Source organism: Macaca nemestrina, chromosome 3 (assembly GCF_043159975.1).
Source record: "Macaca nemestrina isolate mMacNem1 chromosome 3, mMacNem.hap1, whole genome shotgun sequence".
NCBI lineage: Eukaryota > Metazoa > Chordata > Mammalia > Primates > Cercopithecidae > Macaca > Macaca nemestrina.
In genome coordinates this window covers 86109738-86133962 of record NC_092127.1, presented here as the reverse complement: position 1 = coordinate 86133962, position 24225 = coordinate 86109738, and the positions used below count along the sequence as shown (strand labels likewise).

Genomic DNA, 24225 nt, shown 5'->3' with positions numbered 1-24225 from the left:
TTAGGTGGATGTTTTATTTGATACCTGCCAAAGAAACCTAACTAACTGTATAATACTTCACCCATTTAGAATTCAGCTGTGGCAGCATAACCAATCTGGAGAGACAGGGGAGATGTTACTAATGCTTGTACTCTATTCAGAAGTGAGTGCCTCATTGGTTTGGGGCAGTGACTACACACCCGTAATCTCACACTTTGGGAGGCTGAGGTGGGTGGAGTACTTGATCTCGGGAGTACCATACCAGCCTGGGCAACATGGTGAGATCTCATCTGTACAAAAAAATACAAAAATTAGCAATGCACAGTGGTGCACCCATAGTCCCAGTTACTTGGAAGTCTGAGGCACAAGAATCTTGAGGAGGCTAAGGTTGCAGTGAGCCAAGATCGTGCCACTGCACTCCAGCCTGGGCAACAGGAGTGAACCCCTTTCTAAAAAAAAAGACTCAAATGTATTGTGGCAGAAATCAGTACGAACTTCATAGGACAGGAGGAAACCAATATAAACATCTCAGCATTGTAGGAAATTTAACCCATGGAAAGTAGGGCTGAATTAAAGACCATTTTGAAGGCCAGGAAAAGCAGATAATTTAGATATAGTCCAAGTATGAAATCACTGATAGATCCAGAACAAGGGAATGAGGTATGTGTTTACATATTACATCCACTTTATTAACAATTTTCCCTCTGTTAAACTAATATTGACTAACAGTAGTCTAGGTAAGTCAAGTTCAAATTAAATGGTAATTGAAAAGTCTTCTTTTTAAAAAATTTTTAATGGTAGTGGCAGCAGCTACCCAGAGTCCATTTATTCTTACTTCACATTGAATTCTAACAAGTTTGGTTGTCTGATTTCTGCTTCTTAACAAATCACAAGTATCAAAAAGGTCTTGCAGAAGGGATGAACTATAAGATGTGACAGTTGACAGCAAGGCAGGGGAACAAAAATAAATTTAAGGTGGACATTAAAAGCAGAGCAGCTTGAGGCAATTTATAGGATTCTGCATACAACCGTCTCTGAGGACATTACTGTGATCAAATTATACAAGTGATGTTTAGTGATGAATTGGAATCAAGATAAGTAGTATGTGTTATTTTAAAAAGGCAGGATATGTGTCGAATTCAGTGGTAACAATTTCCCCTTAGCTATTTAGTTAAAAGCTTAGCGCTTAACATGTTGGAAAATTTATGCATAAAATATATTGACTTATTCCTTGATGATTGGAGGCTTTATCACAGGAAGTTTTCCCATCCAACTGAAACATTTTTCAAGCTTAATGACTATAATTTACTACATAATTTATTTTGTTAAAATTCGAGGAAAACTAAAGCAATAGCAATTTAAGCCATAATAAATTTTGTTAGATGACTTCTTCCACTTTAGGGAGAATTAAAAACCATATGTGCAGCAGTTCTGTGACTGCCCCAACACCTAGTTGGCCATATAGTCCCTTTGCACCACAGAGGTTGGATTATAGAATATGCCCAAAGCTGTTTTGTTTTGTTTTAAATATGCTGCATCAACTGAGGTTGTGTTATAGTTTGTCCTAACAGTCTTTTACTGGAAACGTGCTATATTTGATCATGTTCAGCAAGTAAACTAATTTTGTCTACTTTCATGTATTTTGAGACAAAGTCTGGCCCTGTCACCCAGGCTGGAGTGCAGGGGCACGATCATAGCTCACCACAGCCTCAGCCTCTTGTGCTCAAGCGATCCTCCCACTTCAGCCTCCCAAGTAGCTGAGACTACAGTCATGCTTCGTCATGCCCAGCTAATTTTTTACTTTTCTAAGAGACAGAGTCTCACTATGTTACCCAGGCTGGTCTCAAAGTCCTGGACTCAAGTGATCCTCCCTGCGTCAGCACTCCCAAAGTGCTGGGATCGCAGGCGTGAGCAACCATGCCTGGTGAGTTTTATCTTACAGAAATCCAATTTATTAAAGTCATGTTGTAGCAAGCATCATTTTAATATAAAAAGTGTACAGTTCATATTATTAGCCATTGTATTGTGTAATTTTATATTAGTTATGGTCTTGAAGGACATTGAAATTCTGTTCAGAAAGACTATGTTTTTCAACCAGAGATGACATCACTCTAATTTTCCTTTGGTTTAAATGCTTGATTCTTTGCTTACAAAATTTCTATTTTGAACAATTAATGGTGAGAGAGTATATTTGTGATACTGTTTTCTTAGAACACTGTTGTCAGATAGATCAGCCATAATGTTAACACATTTCTGATCTCTATTATAAGGCTGTAATTTTCCAAAATAATATAGAAAAGGAGAAAAGGGTAGTATATTTCATAATTACTGAGATGAAGCCTGTACTAGTGAGAAAATAAAAATGTCAACAAACAATTTATTAAAATTTCAGATTTCCTGTAATTTTCTATCACTATCCCTCATATATTTCTCTGCATGATCACACTAAGGATATAAATTAGTCACATCCATTCAACAAATTAAGAAACTCAAAACTCACAAGTACAATCTTCAACTCTGCAGAATGCTACCAAGAAGTAAAATAAGATGAAGGTAGAAAGATTCTCTTTGAGGGCCAGCTGCAGTGGCCCACACCTGTAATTAATTCCAGCACTTTGGGAGGCCAAGGCGGGTGTATCACCTAAGGTCAGGAGTTCAAGACCAGCCTGGCCAACATGGTGAAAACGCATCTCTACAAAAATTAGCTGGGCATGATGGTGGTGCCTGTAATCCCAGCTACTCGGGAGGCTGAGATGGAAGAATCACTTGACCCTGGGAGGCAGAGGTTGCAGTGCACCAAGGTTGTGCAATTGCATTCCAGCCTGGGCCACAGAGCAAGACTCCACCTCAAAAAAAAAAAAAAAAGAAAGAAAGATTCACTTTGAAATGCTGCATGCAACTGTATAGCAACACATTGGAAAATCTAAAGAAAATGGGTAATTTTCTGGAAAAACATAAATGACCAAAACTAATCTGAGAAGAAATTTAAAATGTTAATAGACCAGTTACAAAGAGGAGAATGTAAAGTGATTTTTTAAATCCTTAATTTAGAAAGTACTAGGATTGCAAGGATAATTCCAATGTTATTTAAAGTATCCCAAATTTTTTTAAAAAAGAAAAACCAATTCATTTCCCATAGGCAGTGCAGCATTAATATGAAAACCTGATAAACATAAGACAAAACAAAACTACAGGCCAGGTGCAGTGGCTCACACCTGTAATCCCAGCACTTTGGGAAGCCAAGGCGGGTGGATCACTTAAGGTCAGGAGTTTGAGACCAGCCTGGACAATATGGCAAAACCCCCTCTCTACTAAAAACACAAAAATTAGCCTGGCGTGGTGGTGCATGCCTGTAATCCCAGCTTGAACCCAGGAGGCGGAGGTTGCAGTGAGCCGAGATCACGCCACTGCACTCCAGCCTGGGCAACAGAGCAAGTCTCCGTCTCAAAACAAAAAAACAAAAAACCAAAACTATAGACCAATCTGACTTATACATATGAAAGAATATTCTAAATAAAAACCCAGCACTGTTATCAAGAATTGCAACAACAAAAAACAGTAATAAACTATGGCAAAGAGCATTGTATTTCAGGAATTCACGGGTATTTCAATATCAGTTAAGTATATTAATACAATTACATAAATGACATCAAAGAAGAGAAAAATGTGATTATATCAAAAGATGCTGAGAGGGCTGTTGTCAAGATTAAACATCCACTCCTAATGAAGATTCTTTACTAAAATAGAAATTGAAGGAAAGTGTCTAAACATAACTGTTATTTATGAAACACCTACAAAACAAGTATTTTAAATCATAAAACAATGTTTCAATTAAAACAAGGAACTAGTAGGAATAGCTACTGTCATTATTTGTTATTAAAGATTATCTTGGAGGATCCATGAATGTAACAAGATTTTTAAATGAAATAATCAGTATAAGTATATAGAAGACTTTTTGTGGATATGATTTTATGCCTAGGAAATCATGGAGATTAGGAAAAACAGAATTTTCAAATATTTTAAAGAGGAATATTGGTAAGGTATTTGGAAATAATATGATAAAACAAAATATATTAGAAATAGGCACCTTGAAATGCTAATGGTAAAAATATTCACAATAACAAAAATAATAAAGGTAAAATAAATTTACCAAGAAAAGTAGAAGATATATAAGAAAAAAACTATAAAAATGTTACCAATAGCTATTGAATAAGAAACACATGAGGCCAGGCACAGTGGCTCATACCTGTAATCCCAGCACTTTGGGAGGCTGAGGCAGGTGGACTGCTTGAGCCCAGGAGTTCAAGACCAACTTGGGCAAATTGTGAAACTCTATCTCTAAACAAAACAAAATAAAACAAAAAACTAGTTGGGCTTGTTGCATGCTTATAGAGTCAGGTACTTGGGAGGCTGAGGTGGGAGGCTGGGACTTCAGTGAGCTGAGATCCCACCACTGCACCCCAGCCTGGGTGACAAAGTGAGACCCTGTCTCAAAAAACAAACAAAACTCTTGTAAAAACATAAATCTCCTAAAATTATATATAAATTCAATGAAATTCACATTAGAATAACAAAAGCATTTTAAAATTGGATTAAATTATCTTAAAGTTCATGTAGAAGAATAGTCAGAAAATTGTACCAAAAAAAAGACTATTGAGAGGAAATTTTGTCACCAGATATCAGCACCTACTATAGAACTACTGGAAATGATCAATTAAGAAAAACAATTGTATTAATTAAGAATAAGCAAGAGTGGTAAAAACTCGAGAATCTACATGTAGATGAAAAAATAATATATGAAAATAAACAATTCAAAGAAAACAAAATTGGACCCTCAATTTACACTGAAGGCTTTGAAGTGACACATAAAATGATTTTTTAAATGATTTAAATATGTACATAAATGGAGAGAGGAAGGGTGGGAGAGAAGCAGGAGAGAGAGAAAATAGAAGACGACAGGAACACCTATGTGGCAAAAGATAACACTTAGTGACAAAATATGTTTTACGTGAATATCAGTTATACATAATAAATATTGGGGACACTGCCATGTGGGTTACAATAAAGCATTAAGAAACAGAGTAAGTGAACAAAAAAGGAAAGAAGACTACCAAATTCCATGTATGATATCCCGTTTTGAAATTACAGAAATTAAACATGTGTACACATAAGAAAATTTTAAACATAAAAATTTTGCTAACAAAACAGATTTGATAACACGAAGGCCATTGATGACTTTACCCACAGCAGTTTTGTTTAAATGGGGACTAAGGATGGAGCAAAATTTTTATTAGAGCACTTTGAATAATGAATTAGCAAACTACAATAAACTGAAATCTTATCTACCAAATAATCTCAGTAAACAAATCTAAAAGAAAGGAGTAAAACAATTGTGAGCAAAAAAGGATAGAGTCACTACATGTTACGTAAATGAGACAAGGATGGCCTCTGTGTATTGAACCTAGGTTATTTCTTCACAGCAGGCTGAGACCCATTAGCTCAAAAGTCAACTGGCACCAAACTCAAATTTTTAAATACCCAATTGTGTTAAACAAAGTCCAGACATGCAGATTTGTAGGCATTTAGAGCCTGCCTGATTTACATCCCCTGGGAAACTATGTCCAAAATCTGCTTGCCACAGATAAACTCTAGACTGTGAAGACCCCAGGCTGCTTCTGCTCTTTGGAACTCTGAACTGTAGACTCCATGCCATGCTGCTGAGTGATATCACTGAGACATGAAAGCCTCCTCTCTGATACTTTCCTCCCTCAGGAGTTCCTTTGTCCTCCTCTCCTTCTGAGTGGTGGCCCCCTTGCCTCAATCCTCTGGTCCATCTCTTGCTGTGAAGACCTTCCCCAGGATACAAACCTGACGAGAGATTGTCCAGATAAGCCCATGTGTGCTTTCTGTCACATTTTTTTTCTATATTTTCCTAATGTTTTTCTAACCTTTTCTAATTTTTTCTTAATTTTTATGAAGTTGTGAACACCTAATAATGTAGCCTCAAAATACATAAAGCCAAAATTAGAACTGGAAAGAGCAACAAAAAATCCACAAACACAGTGAGAGATTTTAACAATTCATTTTTAGTAATTGAATAAATAAACATAAAATTAGTAAGGCTAATCAACAGTTAAAGAATTTCTATTCTTTTCAAGCACACTTGGAGTATTTACAAAAATTGACCAGATATTAGGCCTAAAGGTAGTATTAAATGTTTACATTGGTATAACAAATGTGTAATAGCACTATTAGAAATCAATAACAAAAACTTATCCAAAAGTAATCTGTGAATTTTAGACACTAAAAACAGCTTCCAAATGATTCATGGAAGCAAGAAGAAACTATAATAAAAATTAGAACATGCTTAAAATTAAATGAAAATGAAAAGATTACAGATCAATATATATGTAAAATAACTGAAGCAGTACTTAGAGTGAATTTACCAGAAGCAATTCACATTCATGGGAAGGACAACAGCATACATTTAGAGACTTGTCCAAGATGTATATTAGTTCTTTGACTCTCTGTCCTAATATAGTCCAGAGACCTGAGCTGTCTGGACATTCTGTAGAATGTTACATTTGTCCATTATATTTACCAGTTAAAATAGACTGGGTAAGAAATAGCATGTTGGATGGCCTGGTGAGACACATGCATCCCTGAGAGAGAAAATCGTCTGAAGATTTAAGGACCTGCGACATCAGCAGCAGAAGATTTTAGGGGGCCCAGTGGTCCCCCTACACTAAGGAATACTGTTCTGACACATTTGCTGAGTGACACAGAAGGCTGCCACCTTTGACAAAAGCTTAGGGCAGAAAAGGCTCTGCAGCAGGTCCAGGCTCCAGTGCAAGCAGCCCTACTGTTTGAGCCATACAATCTAGTAGGCCCTATGGTATTGGGAGCATATGCAGTTGGAAAAAACACCATGTGGAGTTTATAGCAAACTCTAATAGAAGATTCACACACAGTCTTGTGGGGTTCACTATCACGGTCATGCTATCTGCAAGTAATTGTATATTATATAAATATATAGCATAATTATATACTTTAATAGCTCCTGGCATGCTACTGCACCTAGGTAGAGATGGACTACCTGACAACAGATATTAAGTGACCATGTGGCTAGAAGTTCCCACCATGAGTTTGGCTTTGTTAGATCTACCAGATCATAAGGACAGGCTGGCCCAGCAACAAATCATAATAAAATAGAAGTAGCACATTGAATTAGTCCATTTTCACATTGCTATAAAGAACTACCTGAGACTGGGTAATTAATAAACAACAGAGGTTTAATTGACTCACAGTTCCATATGGCTGGAGAGGCCTCAGGAAACTTACAATTATGGCTAAAGGCAAAGGTGAAGCAGTCACCTTCTTCACAAGGCAGCAGGAGAGACAGAGAGCAAGGGGGGATGTGCCAAACACTTTTAAACCATTAGCTCTCATGAGAACGCACTCACTATAATGAGAACAGCATGAGGGAAACTGCCCCCATGATCCAGTCACCTCCCACCAGGTCCCTCTCTCTACATGTGGGGATTATAATTTGAGATGAGATTTTGTGGGGACACAGAGCCAAACCATATCACATCAAGGATTGGGCGTGAGAAGGACTAGAAGACACAAGTAAGCAGTATGATCAAGTGATCCAGGTCCCCACATTATCAAAAATGGTGACACTAGATTCCCTCCCTCAGCTAGCAACTCTGGCTATGTGGGAGTTCCAATATTGCTAAAGGAGGAAAAAAGCTGAGCTTGTTCATTGGAAGATCAACTCAGGATGTGGATGTAAGTAAAAAATGATAGCAGCCTACTTCAGCTATGGAAAGATAGCAGTAGATTAAATCCTCCCAAGGACGGTTCAACATATACAAATCAATAAATGTGATATTACACATGAACAGAATGAAGGACAAAAACCATATGAATATCTCCATGGATGCAGAGAAAGCAATTGACAAAATTCAACGTCTTTCTGTGATAAAAACTTTCAACAAATTAAGTATCAATGTCCACATAACACAATAAAGGCATATATGACAGGCCCACAGCTAACATCATACTGAACGATAAAAAGTTGAAAGCTTTTTCTCTAAGATCAGAAACAAGATGGATGCCCATTTTCACCACTTCTGTTCAAGTTCTAGCCAGAGCAATTAGGCAAGAAGAAGAAATAAAAGGCATTAAAGTCAGAAAGGAAGAAGTGAAATTGTCTCTGCAGACAACATGATCTTAAATGTAGAAAACCCTAAAGAGTCCACCAAAAAAAACTGTTGGAACTAATAAATTAATTCAGTAAAGTTGCAGGATGCAAAATCAACATAAAAAAACCAGTAGTGTCTGTATATACTAACAATGAACTATCTGAAAAAGAAATCAAGAAAACAATTCCATTTATAATAGCTACAAAAATAATTAGGAATTAATTTAACCAAGGAGGTGAAAGACCTGTACACTCAAAACTATAAACCATTGGTGAAAGAAATTGAAGAAGACACAAATAAATGGAAATATATCCCATGTTCATGGATTTGAAGAATTCATATTGTTAAAATGTTCTTAGTACCCAAAATGATCTACAGACTCAGTGTAATCTCTATCAAAATTCTGATGATTTTTTTTCATAAACAGAAAAAAGTCTCCAAATTCATGTGAAACCACAAAAAAAAAAAAAAAAAAAAAACCAAATAGCAAATCTTGAGAAAAAAGAACAAAGTAGGAGGCATCACATTATCCAGTTTCAAAATATACTATGATGCTATAGTAATCAAAAATATAACATGATATTGGCATACAAACAGACTAATAGACCAATGGAACAGAATAGAGAGCCTCAAAATACATCCACATTTATGGCCAATTGATTTTCAGTAAATACGCCAAGAACACACAATGGGGAAAGGACAATCTTTTCAATAAATGGTGTTGGGAGAATTCCACATGCAGAGAAATGAAATTAGACCCTTATCTCACACCATATACAACAAAATAATGCAAATGGACTAAAGACTTAAATATAAAACCTGAAACCATAAAACTACTAGAAGAAAACATACAGGAAAAGCTCCATGAGACTGGTCTGGGCAATGATTTTCTGGATATGACCCCAAAAGCACAGGCAACAAAAGCAAAACTAGACAAATGGGATTATATCAAACTAAAGAGCTGTGGTGAGCAAAGGGAACAATCAACAGAGTAAAGAGCCTACAAAAAGGGAGAAAATATTTGCAAACCATACATCTGATAAAGGATTAATATCCAGAATATATAAAGAATTCATACAACTCAATAGCACGAAAACATATAACCTGATTAACAAAAGGGCAAAGTACCCGAATAAAATAAACATTTTTCCAAAGAAGACATACAAATGGCCAACAGGAATATGAAAAAATAACCAACATCACCAGTCATCAGGGAAAGGCAAATCAAAACCACAATGAGTCATCCCTTTTAGAATGGCTACTATGAAAAAGACAAAAGATAACATGTGTTGGCGAGGATGTGGAGAAAAGGGAGCCTTTGTATACTGTTGGCGGGAATGTTAATTAGTACAGCCATTATGAAAAATAATATGGAGGTTTCTCAGAAAATTAAAAATAAAACTACCATATGATCCAGCAATCCTAGTACCCAAAGAAAATGATTGAATATGTCAAAGAAAAATCTGTACCTCATGTTCATTGCAACATTATTCATAATAGACAAGATATGGAATCAACCTAAGTATCCTTTAACAGATGAATAGTTTAAGAAAATGTGGTGTATAGATACACAATGAAATACTGTTCAACCTTAAAGAAGGAAATCCTGTCCTTTGTAATAACGTGGATGAAACTGGAGGACATTATATTAAGTGAAATAAGCCAGGCACAGAGAAACAAATGCCATGTGATCTCACTTATATGTGGAATCTAAAAAAGTCAAACACATAGTAGCAGAAAACAAAATAATGGTTATTAGGGGCTAGGGGAGGAGGGTAGAACTGGGGAGATGTTGGTCAAAGGATACAAAAATTAAGATAAGCAGGAAGAACAAGTTCAAGAGACCTTTGTACAACATGGTGACTACAGTTAATAACAATGTATTGCATACTTGAAAATTGCTAGGACAGTAGATTTTTAGTGTTCTCACCATAAAAGAAATGATAAGTATGTGAGGTAATACATGTATTAATTAGCTTGATTTAGCCATTTCACAACGTATCCATATTTCAAAACATCAGGTTGTACACTACAAATATATACGATTTTTGTTTGCATATTTAAAAAGTTTTAATATTTAAAAATTCAACTCAAAAATAAATTCTTGGCTGGGCACAGTGGCTCACACCTGTACTCCCAGCACTTTGGGAGGCGGAGGTGGGCGGATCACAAGGTCAGGAGATTAACAGCATTCTGGCTAACATGGTGAAACCCCGTCTCTACTAAAAAATACAAAAAAAATTAGCCGGGTGTGGTGGCGGGTGCCTGTAGTTCCAGCTACTCGGGAGGCTTAGGCAGGAGAATGGTGTGAATCCAGGAGGCAGAGCTTGCAGTGAGCCGAGATCGTGCCACTGTACTCCAGCCTGGTGACAGAGTGAGACTCTGTCTCAAAAAATAAAAAAAAATAAAAAAAATAAATTATTTCAGTTGGCAGAACTTTGCACTATGCACCTTGTCATTCACTTTGCATGGAAACAGAAGAGACTCAAAGTAAGAATGTACTGACTCATGGTCAAATGGCTTGGCTACAGGTCAGGGGGATGGAAGGAGAAAATTTGGAAGACTGGAGAAAAAGATATCTGAGAAAAGGGCATATGGATGGACTTATGGGAATGTACAAAAAGTATGAAGATCTTTGTTTCCCATGTTAACACCTACAGGAGGTATCTATCAACAACCAAGGAGAAAAGCGACTCAGCTGGATGATGTTAGCCAACCTCTTCCATTGGCCAGCTCAGTACTGGCACAATTGGTGAATAAATGTAGTGACAAGGATGGAGGCTATGCAGAGGCCCAAACAGCAGAGTCTCCACTGACTAAGTCTTATCTAGCTACTGTTGTTCTGAATGTCAAGCTTGTCATCAAGACAGAGCAACACTGAGGCCTCAAGATAGCATCATTCCTCAAGGACACCAAGTAGCCACAAGGTGGCAAGCTGAATACATTGAATTCTTTCCATCACAGGAATGGTAGTGATTCATCTTGGCTGGAACCGACACTTATTCTGAGTATGGATTTATCTTTCCTACTTACACGGCCTCAACCAGCACCATTATCCAATGGCTGACAGAATGTTTAATCCTCTAATATGGAATCCTGCACATCCTTGCATTGTATTTTATAGCACTGTATAAAGGGAATGTACTTTATAGCACTGTAGTTGCAGTGGTGGACACAGGAAAATACAATTTAGTGATCCTATTACAAATCATGAAATCACAAAAACTAGAAGCTGTCAAACTGATGCAGTGATGTAACAGCCTCCAGTAGCCCTTTGAAGCTGCAGGGATGCGATACAAGCATATATCCTAGATCAATAATCATTATATGGTCCCATGTCGCTAATAGAAAGAGGACCATGGATTGAAGAAAGAGTAGCACTATTTACCGTCACCCCCAGGGATTCACTTGGGAAATTTTTGCTTCTTATCTCTGCAATTCAATGCTGTTACACAACAGAAGGAGACAGGAATGTGTTTGGCAGCCAAGTGATGTTTAAGTAGTCTCTTACTAAATTTTGATTGCTCAATTTAAATGGAAAAGTCTAGTAGCCATGGCTACTAGACCCCCCTCTCCTATTACCAGGTAAATGACCTAGACCAGTGGAGGTGCTAGCTGAGTGTAAGAATGTAAACCCGATAGTACCTGTATAGTAGGAAAGGGAGATGATCAGTTTAGGGTGAAAGACCAGTTGAAGAGCCAAGGAGCTATTGTTCACTCCGTGAATGTTACTTTCAGGTTTCCTCAGCAAAAGAAACCAAGCAAAATCCTGGAGGAGCTGTTCCTAGATGGAGAGAAGTTATATGAAGTCATGGATCCAAATGACACGAGGGATGGACAGAGTAGTGTGTTCTGTGGTATGTAGTCCAGGACTCCCTTCAGAATGGAGACACTCATTCCCCAGCTTCCTTAGAGTGCTGTCTGTTGAGGGCACATGACTAAGTTCACTCCCTAGGAATTGCCCTCAGGCCAAAAGGAACTGTGTAGTAGAAGTCACATCCCTGGGGCAATAACTTAATTTGAATTCATATTGATTGTTGTCAACAGAATTTTAAGTACTATATTGTATGTGCATGAAAGGAAAAGAACATTTGAAATGAGCTGATGTAGAGTGGATCTATTGGGGAACTATTGGTGAATAATGACAATGTGGTCAGTGAGGGTCACTGAAGTTCACAGGGTTATTTGAACAGAAAACAACTGGGAGAGGTGGATTTGACACTCATATTGGGGCACTGCACAAATAACAAGGTATCAGGGCTTCAGTTTTCTCATCTAGAACATGAGGGACTAAATGACTGCCAAGTATCTTCCAGCTTCTATATTCTGTAATGCTTAAGTACTCTGCAGAACATTAAAACAAACAGCACTGGGAGATAGCCCATGGGCTTGAAAAGTCAGGAAAAACAGAAACTGCCAGTGACAGTTTGTTAAAACCTTAAAAACCTGAGCATGGATGTTTATAACAGTTGTATTCACAACTGCTAAAACTTGGAAGCAACCAAGATGTCCTTCAGTAGATTAATGGCTACACAAACTGTGCTATATCCAGGCAAGGGAATATTATACAGTACTAAGAAATCCGGTATTAAGGTAAGAAAATACATGGAGAATACTTAAATATATATTGCTAAGTAAAAGAAGCTAGCATGAGAAGGCTATGTATAGTATGGTTCTAAGTGTATGACAGTCTGGAAAAGGCAATACTATAATGTAGAAACATCAGCGGTTTTCAGCAATTTGAGGAGAGTAAGAGAGGGATACATAGGTGGAACACAGGGGATTTTTATGGTGATGAAACTATTCTGTATGATACTGGTGGATATATGTCATTATACAGTTGTCAAAATTCACAGAACTATACAACACAAAGAGTGAATGCTAATGTAAACTATGGACCTCAGTTATAATAATGTACCAATACGTATCAATTGGAACCAATGTACCACATTAATACGTGGTGTTAATAATAAGGGAAATTGCGTGCAGAGGTAGGGTTTGAGTGGGGAGCGGGATGGGAAGGTAGTGGTACATGGGAACTCTGTGTACTTTCTGCTCATTTGTTTCTGTAAACCTAAAATTGCTCTAAAAACAAAGTCTACTAATTTTGAGAAACCTGATGAAGAATGATTATTCATGTGGTACCAAGGTTTAACCTCAGAGATCACTGGCTAATTACAGAGGAAAATATACCATTACAATATAGACATCTGGCAATCACCACCTTAATTTAGGAATGAAAATTAGCATCACTGGCAGTGGGACCACCAGACATAAACTTCCCATGTGCTGCTATTGGAAGTATACGACATCACCTTCGAATGATTCTGGCCAAAAAACTTTAACCTGAATGTAACCAAGTCCTTAAATTTAACTTCAAATTTCAGAAAATTGAGGGGATAGATAAACTAAATGAAATCATGAACAGTCCCACAAATTCAGAATGTGAGATATTCTACGTGACAACTAGCATGGTTCCTTTAAAATGTCAATACCGACTGGGCGCGGTGACTCACGCCTGTAATCCCAGCACTTTGGGAGGCTGAGGAGGGCGGATCATGAGGTCAGGAGATCGAGACCATTCTGGCTAACACAGTGAAACCTCATCTCTACTAAAAATACAAAAAATTAGCCGGGCATGGTGGCACACGTCTGTAATCCCAGCTACTCGGGAGGTGAGGCAAGAGAATCGTTTGAACCCAGGAGGCGGAGGTTGCAGTGAGCCGAGATTGCACCACCGCACTCCAGCCCCGTGACAGGGCAAGACTCTGTCTCAAAAAAATAAAATAAAATAAAAAAGTCAATGCCATTTAGCAAGGGCTTGAGTATGGAGAAATTGTACTGGATTACAAAATAAGAGACAAACAAAACCAAAATGTAGTGTCCAGTTCTCGACTGGATCCGGGCTTTTACAAATTGCTATAATTGGGGAACAATTAAGAAAATGTGAATCATAGGGTGTAATTATGCAAACCTAGATGGTATATATATATGTATATTTTTGAGACAGAGTCTCACTGTGTCACCCAGGATGGGGTAAGATCTCAGCTCATTGCAACCTCAGCCTCCCAGGTTCAAGCAATTCTCGTGCCTCCGCCTCCTGAGTAGCTGGGATTACAGGCACCCACCACCAGGCCCAGCTAATTTTTTTTTTTTTTTTTTTTTTTTGAGATGGAGTTTCACTCTTGTCACCCAGACTGGAATTAATGGCACGGTCTTGGCTCACTGCAACCTCTGCCTCTCAGGTTCAAGTGATTCTCTGGCCTCAGCCTCCAAGTAGCTGGGATTACAGGCACCCGCCACTGCACCAGGCTAATTTTTATATTTTCAGTAGAGACGGGGTTTCACCGTGTTGACCAGGCTGGTCTCAAACTCCTGATCTCAGATGATTCACCCACCTTGGCCTCCCAAAGTGCTGGGATTACAGGCCTGAATCACCACACCCGGCCCTGTATACTTTCACTTATGTATTTTTTATAAGGAAAATCAAATGTTCCAGCACCACTACTGAATATCAATCGTTTCCTCTACTTGATCTGCAATGCCAATTTCAAGGGCTATATCCCATTTACCAAGTTTCTATATATGCTCCATTTTAATCTTATGAGACCACCACAGTGTAGATGGTCGACTAGTTGACCAAAATGTTTTACATGGGGCATGACTGTTTATATTTGAAAGTATTTGGGAGTTGAATAATTTTAAGGAATTACTGATAAGTTGGTGTGAAAGGGTAAGGGAATTGTGGTTATGCAAGAAAATGGCTTTAGTTTTTGAATAGTCAGGCTTAAGTATACAGAGGCAAATTAGCATGATGCCTATAATTTACTTTTAATTCAAATTGAAAAATTACATAAAGAAAACCTGACAAAATATTAACAATTAATTGGATTTAGGTGGTGGTTATGTGGGTGCCCATTTTTTCTACCTTTCTGTAGGCTCCAATGTTTCATAATTAAAAGGGAAAAAATGAGGCCACGAAAGAAGGTACAATTCAACATTAACGGGTCCCTTCTTCCAGGCGGTTAGTGCTGAGAATGTGGAGTGTGTTCTCCAGGATCAGCACATATTCATTATCTTGAAAAATCCATTCTCCCGAAAAAATCCCGTGAAAAAAACTTAAAAAAGAAAAGAAAAGGTTTCTGTTTTAACACCCGCCACCCCTGCAAAACACTTTACAAAAAAATCCTTGTCTTCACTGCCAGAGACATTTTCCTTTTCTTCTTGTAGAAGATAACCCGGTGAGGCAGCCGAGAGCTACCCACCCGCCCCCTCGCAGCTCCGAAGCAGCTTCAAGAAGGAACAGGATCCCGAGGCCTGGACCCTGGACCCTACACCGCCACCCTCGTCCCAGCCCGCTGCGGGCCGCAGTTCCTCCGCCGTGGAGTAGTTTTGGATTCTAGGTGATTTTGTCTCTGCGCTGGCTCAGGCTTCCGCCCTAGCCCTTACTCTCCTTTCACCGAAAGGTCGCAGCCTGTGGCCCTACCGGCAGACGGGTGTGGAGGTGAGCCCAGCGCCCCCGCCATCCCTTGTCCTCGCACCGCACGTGACCAAGCCTGCTGGCAGGTCCTCTCCATCCCGGGCTACAGGAACCAGATTACCGGCGCTCTTTGGGAAACGCAGGATGTGGAATGAATTTTGATGTTATAAAAGACTAGCCAATACACACTAAATGGTCTCAGCATGATCTATCACTTCGCAAAAATGGAGTGAGCAACATATTCATAAAAAAATTGGACAAATCTATTGATTATAAAGCATTGCACGATGTATCTGCTGCTTTTGGTAACATCTTGTTGTTGTAGAAAAAACCCGGTTCTTGTCATACGACCAGGAAAAGGCATGCAAACACTTGAAGGGTGAGGGGGAACGGAATTTATGGGGTAGAAAGGAAAAAGGAAAAATAACTCTCAGCAAAGAGAGAAAGTCCTGCTAGTGGGTTCCTCCCCTCATAGATTAAATCCCAGGTCACTACATAGGTACAGGAGTGGCCAGACTCCTCTCCACAGCACACCGCACAAACTTCCCGAGGCTCCACCCCGTAATCCCAGTGCGCAGGTGGGCATCATTCAGAATCAGCGGGGCAAGGGCGGCTTCATCCAGCACCTGCAGTCCAGTTTATCAGCCTTCAGGCTGTTTTAGTCTTGAAGGTGGGGTTTTACCGGGGGACCCGTGGCTGCCTCCTGTCTCTATCACTTTCACATTAGGTGCTTTGTGGTGAAAATGGTTTCAACGGTGATGGCATTGTACATTTTGAGACACAGAAGCAGCTGAAAGGTCTATTACAAAATGAAATGGATGCTTCTAAATGATAGCAAAGTCTTTGTTGGATTAAGTCTTGTAAACAATGAGAAACAGAACTCAGAGTTAAAAAGTTCACCAATGTTTACAGGAAGATTTTTGGAGAAGACATATGGATGGTAAGTGCCTTAAAGATCTCTTTGGCAAGTTGGGATCTGTCTTAAGTGTGAAAGTAGTGGTTAATGAAAGTGGAAAACCCAAAGGTTTTGGATTTGTCAGCTTTGAGAGGCATAAAGATGCGCAGATGAGATGAACAGAAAGAAGCTCAATGGAAAACAAATTGATGTTGGTCAGGCTCAGAAAGAAGTAGAATGGCAGATGGAACTTGTGTGCAAATTTGAAAAGCTCAAACAGTGTAGGATCACCAGATAACAAGGTGTTGACATTTATGCAAAAAATCTTGATGGTATTGATGAATGTCTCTGGAAAGAACTTTCTCCACTTGGTACAATCACTAATGCAAAGGTTATGAAGGATGGTAGTCACAACAAAGGGTTTGATTTGTGTTATGTTTCTCCTCTCCAGAGGAAGCAACTAAAGCACTTTTAGAAATTAATGGTAGAATTGTGGGCACTGAGCCATTGTATGTAGTATTAACTCAATGGGAAGAAGAGCAATGAAGAGCCCCAGGCTCAGCTGATTAACCAGTACAGTATGTGCAAAGAGTGGCAAGTGTAAAAACTGTGCTCAACCTGGGAATCATCCCCTATCAGCCAGCACTTTCTTCAATCTACTTCATGGCAATTGTCCCACAGACTGAGATTCCTGCTGCTAAGTATTCTCCTAGCCAAACTGCTCAACTAAGATAAAATCCTCCCTAAATTGTTCAGGGTGCCAGACCTCATCCATTGACAAATATGCCCAGCCACTCCTAGATCACTGCATTTAGTCGTATGAGACCAGCTTCTTCACAGCTTCCATGATCATGTCAACACAGCTGTTACAACACATCAACACAGACAATAGGAGCACATCCTGCAGTTGCCGCTACTGCTACTACAGATACTCCTGCTGTTTGCACCATTTCACAGTATAAATATGCTATGGAAGTTCACAATCCTCAATGGCATTTTCTTGTACAGCCCCAAGGTACCATGCAGCAGCCTGCTGTTCATGTACAAGGTCAGTAACCTTTGACTTCCATGATGGCATCTGCTCCTCCTCAAAAGCAAAAGCAAACGAGTGAATGGCTGTTTCCTCTTCTTCAAGCCATGCCCTAGTTGTGCTGGCAAAATCATTGGCATGTTGTTGGAGATTGGTAATTCAGAACTTCTTCGTATGCTTGAATCTCCAGAGCCTCTCTGTGCTAAGGCTGACAAAGGTATAGCTGTACTACAAGACCACCAAGCTAAACAGGCTGCCCAGAAAGCAGTTAAGAGTGCCACTGGTGTTCCAGTTGTTTAAAACTGATCAGGGACCACAGAAAGAAACTTGTGCTTCACTGAAGAAAAGTATCTCAATATCGAAAACCTTAAATACTATGGAAAAAATTTGTGAAGTATAAAGTCAATTTAAAAAGGAAACTTTGAACCTTACATACCAAGCAAATGTCAGATCTAACAAATGCAATGACAGTCCTAGATTACTTATTGATTTGAAAACAAAAAATCCCCCCAAAATAAAATATTAAAACACTGTAATGCTTTTCAGACTCTGGGATAAAGAATTTTCAGCAAAGTATAGAAATGTAAAGCATTCCTTCAATTTTGTAATTCTTTAGTGTGGAATAGCTCATAATGTCACTTCTGTTTTAAGTAACAGAATTGATAACTGAGCAAGGAAAGGTAATTTGGATTATAAAATTTTGCTTTAATAACAATTCCTTAAACAGTGAAAAAATAGGCAAAGACAGGCCAGGCGCAGTGGCTCATGCCTGTAACCCTAGCACTTTGGGAGGCTGAGGCGGCTGGATCACCTGAGGTCAGGAGTTCGAGACCAACCTGGCCAACCTGGTGAAACCTCATCTCTAATAAAAATACAAAAATTATCTGGGCGTGGTGGGGGGCGCCTGTAATCCCAGCTACTCAGGAGGCTGAGGCAGGAGAATCACTTGAACCTGGTAGGCAGAGGTTGCAGTGAGTCAGAGGTTGCAGTGAGCCAAGATCGTGCCATTGCACTCCAGCCTGGGTGACAGAGTGAGACTCCATCTCAAAAAAAAAAAAAAAAGGCAAAGACACAAAAAGTTTATAAAAAACAATAATATTGTATTTATTTGTTTTTTTTAGTTTAGTTTAGTTTATTTTTTTGAGACGGAGTCTGGCTCTGTCACCCAGGTTGGAGTGCAGTGGCGTGATCTTGGCTCACTGCAACCTCTGCCTCCCAGGTTCAAGTGATTCTCCTGCTTCAGCCTCCTGAGTAGCTGGGACTACAGGTGTGTGCCACCATGCCTGGCTAATTTTTTGCATTTTTAGTAGAGACAGGGTTTCACCATGTTCGCCAGGATGGTGTCCCTCTCCTGACGTCATGATCCACCCGCCTTGGCTTCCCAAAGTGCTGGGATGGTGTGAGCCACCGCGCCTAGCCTTATTTGTTTAAATACTATAAACACTAATATCATACACATGATTAACTGGTTGTAATTTTTAAATTATATTAGTAAATTTTTATGAAAACTTTTTATAAATAAAAAACTTAAAATTTCAAATAAATAACAACATCTGCAACATTACCTTAAAGGGGAGACTATTTCAGTATAATAAACATGTATCACAGACACTTAGAGAAAATTATATAAAGAATAAAAAGAATAGGTACAACAATTTTCCTCCTAATCAAAAACACAATTCCTCATTTTGAAAATGATTTCTTGTATCTCTTTTATTAAAATAAACTTTCTACTTTGAAATCTAATCCTCTAGTGAATGTAAAATACTATCTTGTAAATATAAATATATACATATATATATTTTTGAGACAGAGTCTTGTTCTGTCTCTCAGGCTGGAGTGCAGTGGTGTGATCTCAGCTCACAGAAACCTCGGCCTCCTGGGTTCAAGCTATTTCCTGCCTCAGCCTTCTGAGTAGCTGGGATTCCAGGTGCGTGCCACCACACCTGACAAATTTTTGTGTTTTTAGTAGAGACAGGGTTTCACCATGTTGGTCAGGTTGGTCTCGAACTCCTGGCCTTGTGATCCGCCCGCCTCGGCCTCCCAAAGTGCTGTGATTACAGGCATGAGCCACAGCGCCCTGCCCATATTTTTATTTTCTTATAAGTGACAATGAGATGCCCTCATGATTTAAATAGTAGTCAAAACACTGGCACAGTTTAAATTTTTAGAATTTGAGTACTAGAATTACAATATTTGAAAATGGAGTCTGTACTTTGTTGTAAAACTACAAGGAGAAAATGTCACTAAAACAGTAGCTATTTTATCTTTACCCAGAGTTATTTTCCCAGAGTGTATTTTCAAAGAGTTATTTTCCAGAGGGTTTTAGAACTTTTGGCAGTTTTGGGGATATATTCTGTGAAAGCCCTTAGTCTTAATGGAATAACACATAGTTTCGATTGCCTTAAATTTTAATTGTTTCACTTGGCAAATTTATGTGTAAATTTCATATTCTGTGGTATTTTAATAGCTTGCTTGTGGAGAAGAGGAAAAAAAGGGAACGAAAGTAATATTCAGTCCTTGCATTGAGGTTTTGCCAAAGAAGTCTAAACAATTTCTAAGATGCCATTCAATCAGGCCATTTGAGAATGACTCTTTTAACTTTATATGACTCTTATAACTTTAAAATAAAGAGTCTTGAGTTAATTAAAACTCACTTTGCTTGTGATGGGTTCTACATTAACATGGCAGATTTAATCAGCCAGAATTAAAAGGTAATTCTATATTACTAAGGAGAAGAAACTGCCACATGACAGTAGTCTCCAAATCTTTCATTTTTGGAGGCTGCCTTTTATGCCTAGATTTTAAAATACTAATTGAAAAAATACAGTTTATTTCCATTTGTGATTTAATTTTATTTCTACAAATAAAAATATAGATAGTGTTTCATCTAAAAACTGCTAAACCAGACTTTCATTTTAAGGGCATGGCAGAAGTAGGGAAAGAGTAACTTGGTTGTATTACTTAACATATTATTTATTCAGGTAGTCACCAAAACTAGAATTTAAAATCTATTTAGTTAACTCATTTTAAGTTGATGTGTTTTATTCCTTTTTTTTTTTTCTTTTTGTGGTGATCTTTTTAACTGAATTACTGGACATCATGGGGAGTTCTACTCCTCCTATTTGGAAACTTAGGCTATCTTACCAAGTTCAATATTCAAAGTTTTTTCTTTCTGCCATTAAGTTTGTTTAACTTAATATTAAGTTCAGTTTTTGTTATGATATAAAATTCAGCCTGAGGGATTACTTTAAACTTTCCTAGGGTATTTACAGATTTAATTTGTTCTTACAGTGTGTAAATACCAAGAGAGCATTCCATTTAATATTATTTTTATTAAATTAACTTTGGAGTAAAAAATCCAAGAAAAGCCCTGTACTGAAATCACATATTTACTAAATCCTGGATTCTCTGTACAGTCCCCACATATTTCTACTTTAAAATTCTTTTGTCATGTGAAATAAATCATTAAAAGAAGCAGGCAGATGATGACAGGTAAACTTTTTAATGATGCTCTATATGTTTATGTTGACAATTGCAGTTTTATTTTGCTTGGATCATAATGGCGTCTAAGCAATTTAGGCCCCAGAATGCCCATAAGTAGAGCTCCATTTGGAGCTGTGATCAAGATGGCTAAAAATGCTACTGTCATCACATCCTTCGAATATGGTTCCAAGTGGGGTGCGGAGACTCTTGCTGTTTCTAGAACCAGAGGACCTAACACAGCCTGCATTTAGGGGTAAAAATGGGGCATAAAGAAAAATGTTAAATGGAGTTAATATATAATGTAAATGGCTCTCTTAAAATAAACAAAATCTAGTACTAGACTATTAGAAAAAAAAAGTACTCAGTAATTTTCATAACTTACTCATCAGTTCTATGTTCTTCCTAGCAAATATATGTGGAGGAAGAGTACAATAGTGACAAATCAGCAGGCAAACATTTTTGGGCTGATTTTGCACTCTTGTCCTCTCAGTGTTCCTCTATTCAAATATCTCTTTTGAGTGTTCATGTTACCCTAATAACACCAGGATTTCTAATGAAACCAGTTTTGCTTAGTTGCCTGTACCATGTACCAGTGGTTCTTGGTGACAACAAGACAACATAAAATATTAAGGTTTCTTATGGGTCTGTAGGATCTCTTGCCCTTCTTCTCATTGTTCTCCCTATTCAGGGGGCACTGTGTTATAGTAGAATTGACAGCAGGGTTGGAATCTAGCAAACTGGGTTTGAATTCTATTTTTGCCGCAACGAGGCTAGTGAACTTACAAATGACTCACACTCTCTAAACTTCTACTTACTTAGTTGTAAAATGAAGAACAAAATACTTATCTTACTGGACGGTTGTGAAAATTAAATATGAGAATGCAAAGAACACCTGGCACATAGTAGGTATTCAGATAGTAGTAAGTTTCTTTCTCCCTCAGTCCTCATCCCCTGCCAGGTCAGAGAATGAGTTCCTTTGAAGTTATTGTTTTAGAATGACTTTACTGGGCCACAAGTTTTTTTCCCTAGTTACCTTCTACCACATTATTTTTAATAACATAAAGCAAATTTCTTGCTAACCCTCCTTCTTTGTGTTTAACCATCTAGGCATGAAATTGCCCTAAAATTTTGGGGAATTAAATACCAATATATAACATATTTTCTATGGAGTTGCAAAGTAACAACATAATGGTAGAAACATTACCTCTGATATGGAACATTATGGCAAAAGAACCCCTCAATTTAAAATCAATTTCTGTATTCTAGATCAATAATTTAAAATGGTATCATTTTTATATCATAACTTTTAATGTACTGAACATGAGCCAGTGTGCTGGAGGATGCTAGGGAGAAAAAGATAATCATGCAGAAAACCAACTTGAAAGAATTTTACAGTTTAGAAGAGGATTTGAACATAAAAGAACTGCCAACAGAAAAAACAAAAAACAAAAACCAAACCCATTGACTTTTAAGAGATGATGATGATAATGGTGAAACTAGAAATAATATTTATATAGTTATATGGCATTCATCATATGGCAGGTATCATTCTTAAATCTTTCCATTTATTAACTCATTTAATTCTCGTGACAACCTTATTATGTGAGAACTATGATTAGATGATAAATGATTTCCTCCTAGTGACTGAAATTGAATATTATTTCTTTAAAAGAATCCAATTGCCAAGCTGATCTTACATTTGTAAACTAAATTATTTATTTACTCTCCTAATAGCTTCTATTTTTCCACTCTAATTTTTATCAGTAACTCGAAACTGAGGAACAAGAGAAAGAGCTGAACCTTAGCCAATTTTATTTTAGCAGCAGAGAACAGTGGAAGAGGATAAAAGTGAAAATAATTCAAAATTGAAATTTAAAATATTTGTTGATCTTACTTGTGACATTATCGTTTTCTATTACTGCTGTTGTGACTCTACTTGTATAAATAATTAATTTTTTATATCTTGCCAGTTCCTGGAACCAGCTTGATATTCTTTGTGTAGAAGCTAGCCTAGAGCCAGCAGACAGGAATAGGCAGAAGCAGAATAATACTGCAGGACTTGAGTGAGTGGTCTCTTTCCTCATACCTGCTTTTCTTTTTTCCCTGCTTTATGAAAATGATGAAATAATAAAACAAAATTGCGAGAGTGTTTTTGGAAGGAGAGAGAACAGAAGGATGCATAGATACTCCTTTTGTAGATTTATTATGCCCTACAGTAGACATTAAAAATAAAAAAGTTATTATTATTTATATTACTTGAACGTAAGATAAAATAACAACATTGTTAACTGAGCACCACCATATGCCAGAGAGAGGGCTAAGCACTTTACATGGATTATCTCATTGAATCCTGACAACACTACTAAGAAATAGATCTAGTCATAGACTTCATTGTAAGATGAGAACACTGAAGGACAGAGAGATTAGAAAATAATTTTCCCGAGGTATGGGCAAATAACATGGTATTCAAAACAGGTAGTCTGGCCCTATGAACCTGCTTTTCTAACATGATAATAGAGGCTTTTCTGCATGAAAATTTAGGAGCTTCTGTTTTGGAATAACAACTAAGAACCACAGGAAATTAAGGTATATTATGCTGCCAAGTTAAATAGTCTAACAATAAGTAGCAATATATTTCAGTAGGAGGAGAATATCCTCGAATAAGAGGGCAAAATTACAAGGTTTCCCTTTCCGTTCACTCATTCTTGCAGGCATGCAATACATATTTGCCTCCTGTGTGTCAGGCACTGTGTTAAGTGCCAGGGAGAAATAATGAAAAACAACTGCAACAACCAGACACTGTCCCTCTCCTTACATAGTCTATCAAGGGGGCGGGGGCAGGGATTTAGCCGTTAACCAAATAGTTATACAAATAAATGTGTAATTAAAAACAATATATGTGCATATGTGCATTTGTGTGATGGAGTGAGTGGCAAAGGTAGGGAAAGTATTTTTTAAAAAGTCGATGTGTCTCTATTTTACTTTACTTTTTTTTTTGTGACAGGGTCTCACTTTGTCACCCAAGTTGGAGTGAAGTGGTGTGACCTCAGCTCACTGCAGCCTCAACCTCCCGAGTTCAAGCAGTCCTCCTGCCTCAACTCCCAAGTAGTTGGGACTACAGGTGCGTGCCACCACCCCTGACTAATTT

The 24225-nt window shown here is 37.9% G+C and overlaps 1 protein-coding gene across 3 annotated transcripts in view; it reads right to left on the bottom strand.

Annotated features, from left to right (window-relative positions):
• Window positions 1-21080: 21080 nt before the first annotated feature.
• Window positions 21081-24225, bottom strand: part of LOC105486334 (solute carrier family 9 member B1) — a 122634-nt gene continuing 119489 nt past the window's right edge. For all 3 annotated transcript variants that reach the window (XM_011749184.3, XM_071093235.1, XM_071093234.1), the window contains exon 12: window positions 21081-21318. In XM_011749184.3, coding sequence (XP_011747486.2) covers window positions 21115-21318 — 204 coding nt within the window. In that variant the 3' untranslated portion in view covers window positions 21081-21114. The remainder of the gene's footprint in view (window positions 21319-24225) is intronic.